The sequence below is a fragment of the Lacerta agilis genome, chromosome 8, assembly GCF_009819535.1.
Source record: "Lacerta agilis isolate rLacAgi1 chromosome 8, rLacAgi1.pri, whole genome shotgun sequence".
Lineage (NCBI taxonomy): Eukaryota > Metazoa > Chordata > Lepidosauria > Squamata > Lacertidae > Lacerta > Lacerta agilis.
In genome coordinates this window covers 9369725-9386967 of record NC_046319.1, presented here as the reverse complement: position 1 = coordinate 9386967, position 17243 = coordinate 9369725, and the positions used below count along the sequence as shown (strand labels likewise).

Sequence of the window (17243 nt, the reverse complement as noted above, 5' to 3'; positions counted from 1 at the left end):
TGTTTTAATTATGACCCGATTAAATTTTATTTCCTTGCTAATGCAAATTGAACTGAAGCCTCCATCGACTGTGGGAGGCGATGAGCAAAATTAATAACCTTCCCAACTCAATGCTCTTGCTGCCCAGAGATGCAGGCGTTGTCAGGTTTAACTCTGAAGGTGTTCTCCCAATGAACGTACACTCTCCCACCCCCGAGATAAGGGAGGCTCTGGGTTCAAGAGGTGCCTTCGCTGTGCAGAAACTTTTCACAGCCTTGGGGAGGGGCTGGATTGGGACTGAATGAGCTCTGGAGTGGGGAAGCAAGGTTATGGGGCAGGAGCTTGGCTCAAGGCGAGGCGGCTGTTGAGCAGATAAGCCCTTGCCTTGGCAAAACTGCCTCTTCCTCTCCTCGGAGACTGAAGCTTCTTGTGTTTGTGTGTGTGTCTGTCTCACCGTGAGGCTTAAATCACATGATGTCATAGCTGAGTGTCCCTGAGCACATGCAGATAACCTTGCAGTTGGGGCCTTTAAGCTGTGATTCCTGCATTGCAGGGGGTTGGACTAGATCAGGGTTCCCCAAACTTGGGTCTCTGGCAGCTTTTGGACTACAACTCCCATCATCCCTAGTGGCCAGGGATGATAGGAATCGTAGCCCAAAAACAGCCGGAGACCCAAGTTTGGGAACCCCTGGACTTAGATGATCCATTGGGTTCCCTTCCGATTCCATGATTCTTTGGTTCTGTTGATCTGGGACTGGGTGACGAGCTCACACAGTCTGGGGCAAAGTTTGCCCCAGGCTGTGTACATTGAAAGCACAAGATTTTCACTCCCGGAAGACTCCTGGGAACTGTAGCTTGCTGATGAAACCGGATGCTGCAGCTCTCTCTCTCTCTCTCTCTCTCTCTCTCTCTCTCTGTGTGTGTGTGTGTGTGTGTGTTAAACTACAGTTCCCAGCATCCTTTGTGGGAAGCCACATGCTTGGAATTGACCCAGGGGGTCACCTCTGCAATTACGCAGCCATTTTCAGGAATTAAAGCAACAGGAGCAGCGACCCAGTGCGCTAGGATCTGTTTGGATCCGAGGATGCTGAGTGCCTGGTGAAAGGAGAAAAGGGAAAGGGGCTTGGCCGCCTCCCCCCCCCCCGGCAGTTCATGATTCTTTGGGAGAAGACGGCACCATGATGGACATGAAGGCAGAAACCCAGGAGGCAGTTTTTAAAACAACAAATAAATGGTCGTCCCCCCAGGACACCCCTTTGCTCTGGCTGTCACTCTGCCACCCTGACAGTGTGAGCAAACAAACAAGACTGCCCTGTCAAGCTCATCTGCATCTGCAGCATATACAGAGAAGGCAGCTCTTCTGTTTTGCAAAAACGGGGGGGGGGGGGCGATTTGTGGGAATGTTTTGGGATGCAGGAGAGGATATATTGTTTGAGATATCCTATTCCAACTTGCGTTTACAAGTCCCAGAAATTAGCAGAGTTCTCATTCCGCTTTTAAACACACACACACAGCGGATAGCTTGCTCGGGTTTGTTAAAACCTTTGTAATAAATGTCCTGGTATTTTCCCCATTAATCCCTCTCAAAATAAGACACTACACAGTCTTCTATAAAAGCATAAAACGTTTACTCACGAGAAATCATCTGTTCACAATTGGATCCCAGACGGCAGACTTAAACTTAGTAAAAGTAACATTTACTCAGGAGACTGTTCCATAAAGGAAAACAGTTAAAACAAAATAAAAAATTTCTTTCCAGTAGCACCTTAGAGACCAACTGAGTTTGTTCTTGGTATGAGCTTTCGTGTGCATGCACACTTCTTCAGATACACTGAAACAGAAGTCACCAGACCCTTAAATATAGTGAGGGAGTGGGGAGGGGTATTACTCAGAAGGGTGGTGGGAATGGGTGATCATACCAAGAACAAACTCAGTTGGTCTCTAAGGTGCTACTGGAAAGATCGCCCATTCCCACCACCCTCTGAGTAATACCCCTCCCCACTCCCTCACTATATTTAAGGATCTGGTGACTTCTGTTTCAGTGTATCTGAAGAAGTGTGCATGCACACGAAAGCTCATACCAAGAACAAACTCAGTTGGTCTCTAAGGTGCTACTGGAAAGAATTTTTTATTTTGTTTTGACTATGGCAGACCAACACGGCTACCCACCTGTAACTGGAAAACAGTTACTTTGTCTTCTCTTGGCTGGAAGCCAAGAGTTCATCTTAGCAAAACAGCTTCTTTGAGAACTTCGTCCAAAAGAGAGAGATGGAGTGTGGTCCCTGTGGTTTTGTGTTAACCTGCCCAGGTGAGACCACAACCACCTCCAGTTACACAGAGGAAATCCATCCCAGCCTAGGGGAGCCAGTGAGTTCCGACTGGCTGGCCTAGAGTTCCCTTTCTACGTCCACTCTAGCAATGTTGTGATTGACTGCTCCTGCGTTTTACATCCCATAGGATTTGGTGCTGGGGGGGGGGGAGTCAGCAGAGGATGATCTGAGCAGCCCCAGGAGGAGGGGAGAAGCCCAGCTGGTGAGAGGGAGGTCTTCTGGGAGCCAAAGAGGGAGACAGCCTGGCTGGAGCCGCACACAAATAAATTTCTGCATTCGCTCAAATGATTTTAACAAAAGATGGCAATAATAATAATAATAGGACTCTAAATCAATAAGAGTCAAATTTGTGCAGGAGGAAGCTATTGGTGGCTGCTAGTCTCTGAATGGCTGTGTTCTCCCTCCGTTGCCAGAGGCAGTGAATGCCATTCGCTGGAAATCAGAAGCTGGGAGCGTGACCGTTGCGTTCAGCGCCGTTTGTGGGCTCCTTCCCTTTAGGGCATTGTGAGAACAGAATGCCAGACGAGATGGGCCAGTGGCCTGATCCGGCAGGATCTTAGTTTCTTTTCATTCCTAAATGGAGCCTCCATGGACAGAGTCAGTCTACCTTAGAATGGTGATCAAGAATGAGAGATGGCTATTGCTTGGGAGCTTCCCAGAATGGACATCTGGTTGGCCACTGTGAGAACAGGATGCCTTGGATTAAATAATAATAATAATAATAATAATAATAATAATAATTGTGTGGACAAAACCCTGATCTCACGTAACTGGGACAGGACAATGGTGGCTGCTTCTGTGCCAGCATAGGATTTTTGGATGTGTCGGATGCTGGTGACACCCGAGACCTGCAGGTTGGCTTATGCAACAGGCACCTACTGCCTGCCCCTTGGTCTCTGAAGCCCGAGGCCTCTGCCTCTGGTTAGGGCCGGCCCTGGTGGTGGGCGACAGGAGCAGCAGGCACCCAGAGCCTTTGGAGGGAGCGGTGGTTCGAGGGCTCCCCCTGGTGGGCACAAGGAGAGCCTGGATTGCCGGGAGAGAGGTATTCGTATCGCCTCCCCTCCCTCCTCTGTGCGGGAGGCTGGAGTTTGGAGCACGATTTGTCACCATAATTACCCGATTACCCGATGGTAATTGCCAATCAATTACTTGAGCCGCCTCCTCCTTGTCCCTCTCTCCCCAGCATCCCGTTGCCATGGAAACTCTTGAAGTAGCGTCGTGTCTCTCTCCTGCCTTTCTGTGCCACGTACGCGCCACGGATGCTGCTGCTGCTGCAACGCCAGGGGCCTGTCAGGCTTCAGCCGACCTACCCCTGGCCATGCGGGGACGGAGGTTGAATCCTGAGCTTCAGAGGGAGGGAGGGAGAGAGAGAGAATGTGTGTGAGCTTCACATTATCAGACAGCCTCCGTGGACTGGCTGGATGCAGAGGGGGGAGGCCAGAGAATACAACATACATGCACCCCACCACCCCAAAAATGAAAGAGTCTAGCATGCATATTCCTGCATTGCGGCGGATTGGACCAGATGATCCTCAGTGTCCCCTTCCATCATTGCAATTCTATGACTCTATGGCATAGGTAGGCAATCTAAGGCCCGGGGTCCGGATGTGGCCCAATCACCTTCCCAATCCGGCCCACGGACGGTCCGGGAATCAGCGTTTTTTTTACATGAGTAGAATGTGTCCTTTTATTTAAAATGAATCTCTGGGTTGTTTATGGGGTCTGCCTGGTGTTTTTACATGAGTAGAATGCGTCCTTTTATTTAAAATGCATCTCTGGGTTATTTGTGGGGCATAGGAATTCGTTCATTCTCCCCCCCCCCCCAAAAATATAGTCTGGCCCCCCACAAGGTCTGAGGGACAGTGGACCAGCCCCCTGCTGAAAAAGTTTGCTGACCCCTGTTCTATGGCATGCAGCCTGAACTTTGAATTTCTCTGTTGCTTGATGTTTAATGGTGCCACTGGGTGGCGTCCTTTTCCCAGTTAGGAATCTCTGATGAGAATCCAGTTAACACAGTAGAAAACCAGTTGAGGTGAGGTGTGTTTTTTTTTAGAACTGCAAGTGCTTCTTAGATATGTCACAGAATTGTAGATTTGGAAGGGGCCTCGAGGGTCATCTAGTCCAACCCTCTTCAATTCTAAAGATTTAAACCTTTACTATTATGATTTTTATTAAATTTTCTGTTTTACAATTTCAAATACTCATTTTACATCCTTAAATGACTTCCTTTCTTCTCTTTCCGTGGTTCATTTTACATGTCTTAAATCCCTGCATATTTTACAAAAACCATACCAATCGGTTTTCCATTATTCCATTATTGAATTTATCTTAATGGAAAGAAGATAAAGTCCCGACCAGACATGAATGGCAGATTAAGTTGATGGATTATGCCGAAATGGCTAAAATGACCGGAAGAATCAGAAATCAGGAGGATCAATATTTTAATAAGGAATGGGGGAAATTTATAATTTATCTTAGAAACCATTGTAAACAGCTAAAACCGTTATTAGGATTGCAATAACACTGTTGTATGTTGGATATGTGATTGTAAATCTGAAAAACCAAATAAATAATTTTTTAAAAAAAAGAATTTATCTTAATGTTGTCAGCGTTTTCAGCTGTTTCCCATATATTTCAGCTGTTTCCCATTATTTCCCATATATTCCATAAATGTTTTCCAATCTTCTTTAAACGCATGCTCTTCTTGTTCTCTTATTCTATATGTTCAGTCTGTAAATTGTGCATATTCTGTCAGTTTAAGTTGCCATTCTTCTTTGGTTTGGACCTCGCAAAGATTTAAATCTTGGTGGGGGGGTCACATCTGTGCCCCTCCAGATGTTGCCGGATGCCCCTGACCATTGGCTATGATGGCTGCTGTACTTTGCGGGAGGGGGGTCCTCCGACATCTGGAGTGCCATAAATGATCCCCAGCACTGATCTAAGACCTTGCTGAACTCCACACCGAGAGGATGTTTCATGTTTCAAAGCCGGGAATGTCTGACCTACTGTAGAAATTGGAGTTCTGGGTGATACCCAGAAGTCAAAAATTGAAGAATCCAAGAACTCTGGCCAGGCGGTAGATCAATTTTAAAGCCTTCAAACAGTTTTATTAATATAGAAGCAAATTCTAGTCGAAATAAATTTCAGGACAAGGCCCTGTTTCGCTAATTCTTCCTCAGCTAGATTTTCATGGTCAAGGTGTACCAATTCTCTGTATGCCTTGTCCTGGAATTTATTTCGACTGGAATTTGCTTCTATATTAATAAAACTGTTTGAAGACTTTAAAATTGATCTCCCGCTTGGCTAGAGTTCTTGGATTCTTTAATGTTTGACTTCTGGGAATGTATGACCTGGCAAGCAAGCGCTTGCCTGAGCATATGCAGAGTGCCTTCTGCCGAACCCCTGTGAACCTTCCTTCACTCTTCCCATAATCCTTTGCACCAGCTGCAGGCAGGCTGGATTCTGGGAATAACCTGTTCGCCCAACGGTCAGTGAGATGGGGTTTCGTCGCATGGTTCCTTCCCCCACCCACCCCTCTTCCGTTTCCGAAAATTGGAAGCCGCACTAGGTGGCCCACAAAGCTCCTGATTCAGCTTTATAGCCGGGATGAGAAAAATTGGGTGGGGGGGGGGAGAGGCCAATGTCTCAGTGAAGGGGAAAGGTGATTGGCCGGTTGGGGTTGGGACGATTGAATTGCAGGTGACTGTTGCAATTCTGTGATTATGTTCCCTGCTGCCTTCCTCCTTGAGGTGCTTTCAGGAGTCAGGAAGCTTCAGGAAGCTTCAAAGGCTTGAAACACTGGAGAGCAGCTGCCAGCCAGTGTAGACAATATTGAGGCAGATGAACCCAATGTCTTGGTAGAAGGCACCTTCCTGTGTTTTTAAGGGAAGGGCTCGAGCTCAGTGGAAGAGCATCTGCTTGGCATGCAGAAGGACCCGGGTTCAATCCCTGCCGGCAGCATCTCCAGGTAGGGCTCCCTACCTGAGACTCTGGAGAGCCGCTGCTGCTGGTCAGTGCAGACACTACTGGGCTGGATGGATGGGCCCAATGGTTTGACTTGATAGAAGGCAACTTCCTAGGTTTCTATTCAAATCAGCCCTTGATTCAGAACCATGAGGACTGGGATCTTATTTTATTTTTAGAGGACGGAAGCTCGTGTGCCTTTGCTTCTAGAAGGTTCCGGGTTCAATCTCTGGGGAAGAGACTCCTTGTCTGAAGCTGCTGCCAGTCATTGCGGGCAATACTGGGCTAGAGGAAGCAGTGGTCTAGCTGGGTGAAAGGTGCCTCTCCATCTGCCCCCAGGCTCGCCTCCACGTTCAGATCCTCTCCGGACGGCCTGGACGTTTTTCATCTCTGCTGGACTCGAACCCGCGACCCTTGGGTTCCTGGACTCTGTCCCCTCTTCTGACAGGACTTTCTCTCTTTCCCCAGCAAACACAGGGATGGGCCGGCCAGCGTCTCCTTCGGCGGCCCTTTAGAACTGCCTTCCGTGGGCGCCAACCTCCCCCACGCCGCTCTCCGCCACCCCAAGGTAAGAGTCCCCATCACTTTTCATTTTCGGAGGGAATCGTAGAGTTGGGAGGGACCCCCGAGGTTCACCTAGTCCAACCCGCTGGAATGCAGGAATCTCTTTACCCAACACGGTGCTTGAACCCGCGACTCAGAGATTAAGAGTCTCGTGCTCTGCCAACGGGGCCATTTCACCAGCTCAGCGAAAGTGCCCAAGAGTAGCCTCACACAGCCCCTTCGCTGCCCAGCTGCAACACAACACCCCTGCGGGGCTGCCGGTGGGTCTTGTTCTCTGCCACCAACCTGCCGCTTAGGCAACGAGCTGCAAGGAGCAGATCGGCTTTATTTAAAGCCTCTGCCCTGCCCTCAAACTGCACCCAGGCATCCTTGCCCGTCTTGGGCAAGTGTCACTCCCTGCCATGGGGCTGAAGGAGTTCCTTGTCCCGTAAGGGAGCTGTGGGGCCTGAACAGCAGAGGAAGGTGGGGAGGGTGGCGGGAGAGACCCCCTATAAAATCATAGAATTGCAGCGTTGGAAGAAGTCCTGGTGGGTCATCTAGCCCGACCCCCTGCCAGTCAGCACAGAAGGCAACAGGTGCCATTCCCTGGCATCATCTCCAGTCTTTCTGCTGCCAGTCCGTGTTGGCAATACAGAGCTAGGTGGTCTGACTCAGTATTGGGCCCCTAAGTATGATGATCAGCCCTCGACTCATATCCATGAGGACTAGAATCTTGCATTATTTTGTGGGTGGAAGACCTGGAGTGCTGTAGGTGGGCACCAAGCAGCTTCTGGTTACGGAGCAACCCCTTGAGGCTCAGAGCACCCACCTACCCACCCACCCTGCCCCTTCCTCCACAAAGGTGAGTAATGCCAAGGGGGACCAAACCTCTCTCTCTCATCCAGCAGGGCTACCTGGAGAAGGTGCCTGCCACCTCCACCTGCCTCTGGTTGCATAAGCTGCAGTTCTGCCCCCTTCCTTCCTCCCTGCCCACCACCTCCACCTCACCCCCCATCTCCTCCCCTAAGTTGGGGGTCTTGTTACCAGGCGGGGGGGGGGGAAGGGGCTTGCTGGTTCGTGAGGCTTGCAATGCTTTGAGTCGTCCTCCACCCGCCCGCCCGCCCCGTGTGTGATGCATAGCTCCCGCTTGTGGGTGGTCCCCATGGCAACGGAGGCACCCCCGCAGGTCTCTGGGGTGAGGAGAGCCTGAATCATTAGGGCTCCGGAGGAGGAGGAGGAGGAGGTCGTGCCCTTGGCCCAGCGAGGGGCTGATTTGGCATTCGGGGCAGGATTCCTGCTTGCCCCCGGCCGCCCTGCTGCCTGGCAGCGATGGGCACCGTCCCTCCTCTGTTGTTCGAGGCAGATGAGCTCGTGAAACTGAATGGGATGGAGAAAGAAAGGGGTTTCTGCACACAGCACAGACTTGAACTGTGGAACTCCCTGCTGCAGGAGGCAGGGGTGGCTACCAGACCCAGAGATGGGCCATTGGCCTGATCCAGCAGGTTCCTCTGACGTTCTTAGCATCTTTTCTCCCGTGCACTTGGCATTTATCCTGCAAGGGTGGTGGGGAGTGCAGAGCAGGAAATTCACAGAATCGTAGAGTTGGAAGGGAACCCCGAGGGTCATCTAGTCCAACCCCCTGCAATGCAGGAATCTCAACCAAAGCAGCCATGGCAGATGGCCATCCAACCTCTGCTTTAAAATCTCCAAGGAAGGAGAGTCCACTACCTCCGGAGTGAGACCGTTCCACTGTCTTAACAGCTCTTACTGTCAGCAAGTTCTTCCTGATGTTTAGTCAGATTCTCCTTTCTTGTAACTTGAAGACATTGGTTCGAGTCCTACCCTCCAGAGCTGGAGAAAACAAGCTTGTTCCATTTTTCCATGTGACAGCCCTTTTATATATTTGAAGATGGCTATCATATCTCCTCTCAGCCTCCTCTTTTCCTGGCTAAACATACCTAGCTCCTTCAACCGTTCCTCACAAAGCTTGGTTTCCAGACAGAGGCGTAGAAAGGTCAGGTGGTACCCGGTGCAGAAAATTTCTTGGCACCCCCCCCCATTGATTCCCCCCCGCTGCAAAAAATGGTTTTACGTTATTTCACATTTTCTCACAAAGGAGTAATAACTAGTACTGTAATAATGATAAAAAACCTTTTATTTATATCCCGCCCTCCCCGGCCGAAGTCGGGCTCAGGGTGGCTAACATCAGATACATAACATTGGTATAAAATCAAACAATAATTAAATTACCTCCTAAAAACATCTCAAAATCAAAATAAAGTCTAATTAGATGGCTTTCCACAGGGCTAGGGTTGGGAACAGTAAGTGCTCCACTGAACTGAAATTTCAGCCTTCATGACATAGGAAAACAGCCAAGTAAACAGCTATTTTGGTGGAGGAGGGTCAAGATATTAACCGATATGCATGAAATTTCATATATAGGTATATAATCCTTAGTATAGTAAGATAAGACCTTTGGAGCAGGCTTTTTTTAAAAAGTTTTTTTATGAACCACCCTAGTAGGGCAGTAATTGTTCCTTGATAATTTGACACCCCCTCCATTATGGAAAATGGGGCGGTCCACCCCCTACACCCCCCCTTGCTACACCCCTGTTTCCAGGCCCTTCATCACCTTGGTCACCCTCCTCTGCACACATTCCAGCTTGTCAACATCTTTCTTAACTTGTGGCACCCTGAAGTGGACACAGTATTTTAGGTGTGCTCTGACCAAGGCAGGATAGAGTGGTGCTATTACTTCCCTTGATCTGGACACTGCCCTTCTGTTGATGCAGCCTAGAATAGCTTTTCTTTCGTTCTTTCTTTCTTTCTTTCTTTCTTTCTTTCTTTCTTTCGCTGCTGCATCACCCTGTTGCCTCATGTTAAGCTTGTGGTCCACTAAAACCCCTAAATATTTTTCACGTGTACTACTAGTAAGTCAGGTGTCGCCCATTTTTGCGTCTGGTTCTTCTTGCTAAAGAGCAGAACCTTGCATTTGTCCCTATTGAAATTCATTTTGAATTTCATTTTGAATCCCAATTCTGCCTTCAGAGGCATTGGCTACCCCTCCCCGTTTGGTGTCATCTGAAAATCTGATGAGCATCCCCTCAATTCCTTCATCCAAGTCATTTCTAAAGATGTTGAACAACAACGGGGGCCCAGGACAGAAGCCTGCTAACCTTTTTTCCCAGGATGACGAGGAACCATTAATGAGTACTCTTTGTGTTCGGTCAGTCAACCAGCTACAAACCCACCTAATAGCTATCTCACCCGGTCCATATTTTACCAGCTTCTCTGCAATAATACCATGGGGGACTTTGTCAAACGCCTTACTGAAATCAAGATACACTATGTCCACTGCATTCCCCTGTTCCCCCAGCTTTTAACTCTATCAAAAAAAGAAATGAGATTTGTCTAGCCTGTCTTGTTTTTGAGAAACCCAAATTATAATTTCAAAGAAGAAGAAGAAGAAGAGTTTGGATTTGATATCCTGCTTTATCACTACCCGAAGGAGTCTCAAAGCGGCTAACAATCTCCTTTCCCTTCCTCCCTCACAACAAACACACTCTGTGAGGCGAGTGGGGCTGAGAGACTTCAAAGAAGTGTGACTAGCCCAAGGTCACCCAGCAGCTGCGTGCGGAGGAGCGGAGACGCGAACCCGGTTCCCCAGATTACGAGTCTACCACTCTTAACCACTGCACTACACTGAATGGGGTGTGTGTGTGTGTCTGAGGGTGTACCACTTCAGGGTCTGCCTGCCTGCCAAGGCTGTTGCTTCTCACGCCCATCTCTCCTTTTCAAAATGGGGAGAGAGTGCTGTTCAGTCAGTGCTCCATCCCTGCGAGGAGCAGGAGCAGGAGCAGGAGGCAGCCTCTGCAGAGACCCAAAGGCTTGCTTCTCTTCTCCCTTCCTCCCTCCCGCCTCTGAGATGCAAATGAGGCACACAGAGAGGTGAAAGGGCTCCTTGTTTGGGGCTCTGAGAGCGGCTGCCAATGTCAATGGAGCAGAGTCCTTCGGCAAAGGAAGTGCCTGCCTGGAATCTCCTGCCCCCCCCCTCCACCTTCCTCCTCTGGGAGAGTTGGAGGGGTGGTAGGCTCATGTGAAAACCACCAGCAGAAATGCAGGGAGGAATGCCAGGCCCAGACCCTGCCGCCTTAGCAAAGTGACTTCCCCTGGGCACAAGCCTGGCTGCCTGGGCAGTGTGTTTGGAGGTCCTGGGCTGCCCAGACGACAAGACTCACTGATGGGGTCCAAAAGAAAGCAGAGCAATATGTTTGGTACCATCGTGGCAGCAGGAGTTGCTGGAAGGAGGCGTACAAAGTGCCATCCTCCTTAGGGACCCCACTCCAGATTTGTGCGGGTTTTACCCCCGAGCCTTCTTTTCTCTCAAAGATATCGCGTAAGGCAGCGGAGGTTTATTTTTTATATTTTTAAATAGATTTCTTTATTTGGTTTTTTCAAATTAAAGTTTTACAATCACAAACATGCAACATACAACATTAAAAACAAGATTCCAAAGAATCTCCCGGACGGACTTCCCTCCTCCCCTTTGTGGGTCCTTTGAATAATCATTTCCTCCTGCATCTTTTATAATAATCCAAATCCTTTACATCGCCATTATATCCAAAATTCACCATTAAACTACAAGTGTCATTCCAGTCCTGCTAACGATTTTAACTGTTTACAATGGTTTTTAAGGTAAATTATAAATCTTCCCCATTCCTTATTAAAATTTCGGTTTCCCCGATTTCTGATTCTTCCGGTCATTTTTGCCATTTCGGCATAATCCATCTGCTTGATCTGCCATTCTTCTCTGGTTGGGAATTTGCCCTCTTTCCATCTCTGGGCTAGCAGAGGTTTAGGGCCAGAGTTTTCCTTCTCCTAGATGGGCTACCTTCTCTGGTGGATGAGCCCTTCCATCTATGGCGTGTGCAGAAACTGCCTTCTTGGCGGTTGGACATGGTCTCGTCCGTTCATTCCACCATCTTCGTATGCAGGGGAAGCCTCTAACTCAGGGGTTTGAGACTCACCTGTTCCCCTCACCTGGTTTAGCTGGCCAGTAGAAACTGTTCCTGGGGTGTGGTTGCTGTCACATGCTGACAGATTCTAGAAGCCACAGGTGAGAGCTGAATGCAGGGTGGGGACAAAAAATGGACAAACTACCCCATAAGGAGGGACGCGGGTGGCGCAGTGGTCTAAACCACAGAGCCTAGGGTTTGCCGATCAGAAGGTGGGCGGTTCGAATCCCCGCAACAGGGTGAGCTCCTGTTGCTCAGTCCCAGCTCCTGCCCACTTAACAGTTTGAAAGCACGTCAAAGTGCAAGTAGATAAATAGGTACCACTCCGGCGGGAAGGTAAATGGCGTTTCCGTGTGCTGCTCTGGTTTGCCAGAAGCGGTTTAGTCATGCTGGCCACATGACCCGAAAGCTGTACGCTGGCTCCCTCAACCAATAAAGCGAGATGAGCACCACAACCCCAGAGTTGTCCGCGACTGGACCTAATGGTCAGGGGTCCCTTTACCTTTACCTACCCCATAAGGGGCATGATCTGTCCCTTGCTAGAGGTACCACCCTTCCCCTAACACCCCATACAGCTTCTCCAGGATTTGAATCTGTGTTTCCTTAGAATCCAGCTCACCTTTGTTCTAAGCTGGGGAGAGCTCAGAGCAGCTGCTTGGCATGCAGAAGGCCCCGGGCTCAATCCCCAGGTAGGGCTGGGAGAGACTCTCCAACTTGAAATCTTGGAGAGCCTTTGCTGCCGGTCTGTGTAGGCAGCACTGAGCTAGATGGACCAATCTCCTGTCTCAGTCTAAGGCAGCTTCCTGTTTAAGCCAGCCCTTCAGAACCATGAGGTCTGGGATCTTGATTCATTTTTTAAGGGAAGGACCGCAGCTGCATGGTGGAGCCCCTGCTAGGCCTGCAGAAGGAAGGCCCCAGGTTCAGTCCCCACTGGCAGCATCTCCTGCCTGAATCCCTGGAGAGCCATTGCCGGTGTGGGGCAAGACCTGCCACTGGGCATTGGCCTAATCAACACTGGCACGGCACCAACATCTTTTAAGAAATGAGTCCTCAAATGCATGTTTGTTTTGGGCTCAGAGAAAGGTGGGAGACTCCTAGACAATATTGCACTGGAGGATCCGACTCTGCACAAATAATAATAATAATAATAATAATAATAATAATAATAATAATAATAATAATTTATTTGTACCCCGCCCATCTTCCTATGTTTGTCTCTGGAGGGCGGCTTTGCTTGCTGGTGGTGAGGGAGGCACTCGGCGCATGCTCAGAGGGCCATGCCCATCCTGGCTCCGTTGGTGCTTAAAAATCAACTCCACTCAGAGAAGAGAGGGAAATGAGGGAGGGAGGGGGGTGGTCTCGGGTTATCCTCATGAGACACACCCCCCCCAGCCTCAAGGACCTGAGAGTCTATTGAGGATCTGCTGTCCCCACTTTCCCCATATCAATTAAAGGATCAATTAACTGGTTAAAAGAGCACACTTAATTCTCTCTAATTAACTTGCTTTGATGGCCTTAATTGCAGATACAGACGAGGTGGTTGGGGGCGAGGGGAGGGGGAGAGAAGGAGAGGTTGATTATTATTTCCTCAGTTCTGCTTTCACAGAGTTATGGCTGGAGGCTGGTGTGTGCGTTTTTGTGTGTGTGTTTGTGTGTGTGCCTGCCCTGGGTTTCTGACAGATCTTGGATTCCTTAATAGAGAATGAAAGTCTGTACCTTTAAGAATAATAGAATTGCACTATTATTACCGATAAAACAGAAACAGCTTAAAACATGGGGGAAAGACAGGCATTAGAAAGCAATCCAACCCTAATAAAATCAAAGCACACAGACATATATCATACTTATTTAAAAAATATAGATAATTACAATAAAAACACCGCAGCCCCAGACCTTTCCTTAAAACACAGTTGTAGAGTTGGAAAGGGGACCCAATGGATTATCTGGTCCAACCTTATTGTAATTTTTGGCCTTTATGCCAAGCATTGCCTTGTTTTATATGTTTGTGTGTGTTTACACACACACACAAAACAACAACAGCAACATATAAACACACAAAATTATGCAAGTCCAGCTTATAAGCATGGAAAGAAGATACAGTAAAGTCCTGACCAATCGGTTTTCCATTATTGCATCCATCAAAACTTGTTTACACTGTTGAATTTATCTTAATGGAAAGAAGACAAAGCCCCGACCAGAGAAGAATGGCAAATTAAGTTTATGGATTATGCCGAAATGGCTAAAATGACCGGAAGAATCAGAAATCAGGCAGACCGAAATTTTTAATAAGGAATGGGGGAAATTTATGATTTATCTTAAAAACCACTGTAAACGGTTAAAATCGTTAGTAGCATTGGAATAACACTTGTAGATTAATGGTGAATTTTGGATATAATGGAGATGCAAAAGGTTTGGGTTATTATAAAAGATGCAGGAGGAAATGATTATCCATAGGACCCACAAAGGGGAGGAGGGGAATTCAGGAGATTCCTTGGAATCTTGTTTTTATGTTTATGGTGGATACATGATTGTAAAACTTTGATTTGAAAAAACAAATAAATTATTATTATTATTATTATTATTATTATTATTATTACTTCTGAATGGAACAAAAGACCCCAAAATATAAGCATTTAAATAAATCAATTTCTTAATGCCAAATGATAAATTTTGAGAAATGATGGGAGATGCTCGGCTCTTCCTCGTCTTCTTCTTCTTCTTCTTCTTCGCTGCTGTGAAACTTTGCTTTCTCCAGATGTGACTGAGTGCTGGAGAGAGAAGCTCTTTTTTCCTGTTTGGAGGTGAGGGGAATCCTAGCAGCGATGCGCCTCCCCCCCCCCCCGCGCCCCGCACCTTCCAGACTCCCCCTCGCCTCCCATTCATCCCCCTCAAGTGTAGGCCAGTTGCCATGGCGACCCCAGTGGTCCAGGCCCCAGCCAGCCAGCTTCCCTCCCTGCCTCCCTCCCCCCATCTCTCTTACACACACACACACACACACACACACACACCCGGGAAGGGTTGCATCCGGCTGCAGGGACCTGCCTCTCCTCCGGCAGCACCTGGCTCCACGCCCAAAGAGTACACACACGGCGCAGCAGATCCCAGCAGATCCGCCAGGCAGGCAGGCAGGCAGGCAGGCAGGGGAGAGCCCCTCGAGGCTGCAGAGCTGGCTTCCCTCCTCTCCCCGGGCTCCTGCGAGCAAGGAGGCGGCGGGAGGGAGCTTTCGCCATGGAAGCTGCCCATCCCGCGGCAGAGGCACAGAGCCTCCAGCGCCCCAGGCCGGGTGTGGGCAGGATCTGAACCCGAGACCCACGAAACTGCAGCAGCAGCAGGAGGAAGGCTGATGGCCGAGTGGCAAACCCTCCCGGGGACCCCCGAGCTGCCCCCTCCTCGGAGGAGGGAATCCGTAGAGGATGGCTGGAGCGTGAGTTAACCCCTCTTTGGGGGGCTATCTCTTGGCTTTAGGGGGTGGCGGTGCCACAGCCTCTGGTGGGGTGTCTGGGGGGGGGACCCTGCTCCTGATGACCCTTGACTTAGGGGAGGCCATAAAGGTGGGTGGGGGAGCTGGTGGGGGGAGGCAGGAAATGTACAGGAGTTTGTTGGTGGCAGAGCGAGCGAGGGGCTCTATCTGGTGTTAGTCCTACCCAGAGTAGACCCACTGGGTTTTCCACTGGGTGGCCGCAGTGAGGGCAGGGTGCTGGGCTAGAGGGGCTTCCTTTGGCGTGATCCGGCTCTTCTTGGCATTTTCATGGAGAACCTCCAGGTCCAGAAGCAGTCTATCGAGATTCCTAGGTTCTTAGGGGTATTTGGCGAGACTAGATGAGTCGCTGCTGGCAAGGCTCTTCTGCCGTTTTCCCCTCATTCGAGTGGATGTGTAGGGCCACTGATTTCAGCGGGTCTACTCTGAGTAGCCAGATCCAGGGCAGGCGGGCCCAAGTGGCGTATTCAGAAAGGAGAGTTGTCTTCCCCGGGTCCCTCTCTCTCTTTCTCCCCTGCCAAGCGCTGACCTCCTTCCAAGAAAAATCATTAAGCCAGCCTCGTGAGGAGAGAGCCTGTTAACCCTTTGTGTGCTGTGCTTCTGGGCTCTCTCACCTGCTGCTGCTTTGTGCAAGGGGGGCAGGGCGACGCTGAGCTTCTCCTGGGTCCTGGTGAAGCAGCCATGTTTGTGGGCATGGGGTATACCCAGGACCCTACAGATTTGACAGCGGGGGGGGGGGGGGTGAAGGAGGTGCGGCTCTTCTCTTGAACCCTATCTCTGCCGCTGCTGTGGATTCGCTACATAGACCCTCTCTCAGACTCGGTGCCACCTCTGTGAAATGGGAAGAAGGCCAGCCTACCCCGCGGGGTTGTTGTGAAGGACCGTTAACCACCATTCTTGCCAGGGTTACTGTTAGGGGTCGGTCTGAACCCTTGGGGTGTTTTTCTGGTTGGTGGACGTTGCCTGGGCCCAGATCCACTAACGCTCTGACCCCCAGTGATGCAGAGACGCACACCCACCTTAAAATTTGCCCAGAGGCATTATTGCTTAGAGTGCCAGGCCTAGGAGAGACCATGGTTCAAATCCTCCCAGGACACTGGGGCCAGTCACTGCCTCTCTCAGCCTAACCTACCTTGGAGGTTTGTTGTGGGAAATTGCCCACAGTCTTTTGAGTGCCCCTGATTCTTGCATGGTGCCTGTTTAAGAGTGGATCTTGCCAACTCGCAGACTGTGTTTAAAGTCTCTTTTTTTTTGAGGGGGACAGGGTTTTTTTTTTTGGGGGGTGTGACTATTTCTGACCCCTCCCATGCAGCCAGCCATCACCCACTACTTCCTTTCTCCCCGATTTCTTGCAGAACACAGAGCTGTTTGAAATGATTGAGAAGATGCAGGTGAGTCAAATTTATCTGGCAAGACCTGCCTGGACTTGCACCCGGGTCTGACAGAGGCAGACCGGAGGATGACCAGACACTCGGGGCAGTCTAGGGGGAATGTGGGCAGGACAGGGTCTCCTTCCTGCCCCAGGGGATAAAGGTGCTTTTAGGACAGGGAGAGCTTTGGGCTGGAAGCAAGGAAGGCAGGGCTGGGAGAGGAAGCTTTCAAGAATGGCCTTCCCCAATTTGGCGGGGTTTGTGTGTGTCTGTTTTGGACTGCAACCCTCAGCAGACAGGAGATGGTCAGGACTTGTAGAGTCGGAAGGGTCCCCTAATGGTCATCTAGTCCAACCCCCTGCAACGCAGGAATCCCAGCTCAAGAATCCCTGACAGGTGGCCACCCAACCTCTGCTTAAAAACCTCCAAGGAAGGAGAGCCCACCGGCTCCCGAGCGAGTCCGTTCCGCTGGAAGTGCGTGCGCGTATGTGCGCATGCAAAAATGCATCTCTTCGTGCGGCGTGATGCAGATTTACACAATTAGTCATTGCACGAAGACGGTGGA

The 17243-nt window shown here is 49.7% G+C and overlaps 1 protein-coding gene across 4 annotated transcripts in view; it reads left to right on the top strand.

Annotated features, from left to right (window-relative positions):
• Positions 1 to 6782: 6782 nt before the first annotated feature.
• Positions 6783 to 17243, top strand: part of RAP1GAP (RAP1 GTPase activating protein) — a 53026-nt gene continuing 42565 nt past the window's right edge. Inside the window, exons 1-2 of one of the 4 annotated variants that reach the window (XM_033159388.1) lie at positions 6783 to 6840; positions 16664 to 16699. In XM_033159388.1, coding sequence (XP_033015279.1) covers positions 16682 to 16699 — 18 coding nt within the window. In that variant the 5' untranslated portion in view covers positions 6783 to 6840; positions 16664 to 16681. Of the gene's footprint in view, positions 6841 to 15017; positions 15255 to 16663; positions 16700 to 17243 lie in introns of those variants that run through there. The other 3 variants (XM_033159385.1, XM_033159384.1, XM_033159387.1) reach the window with 3 other exon arrangements.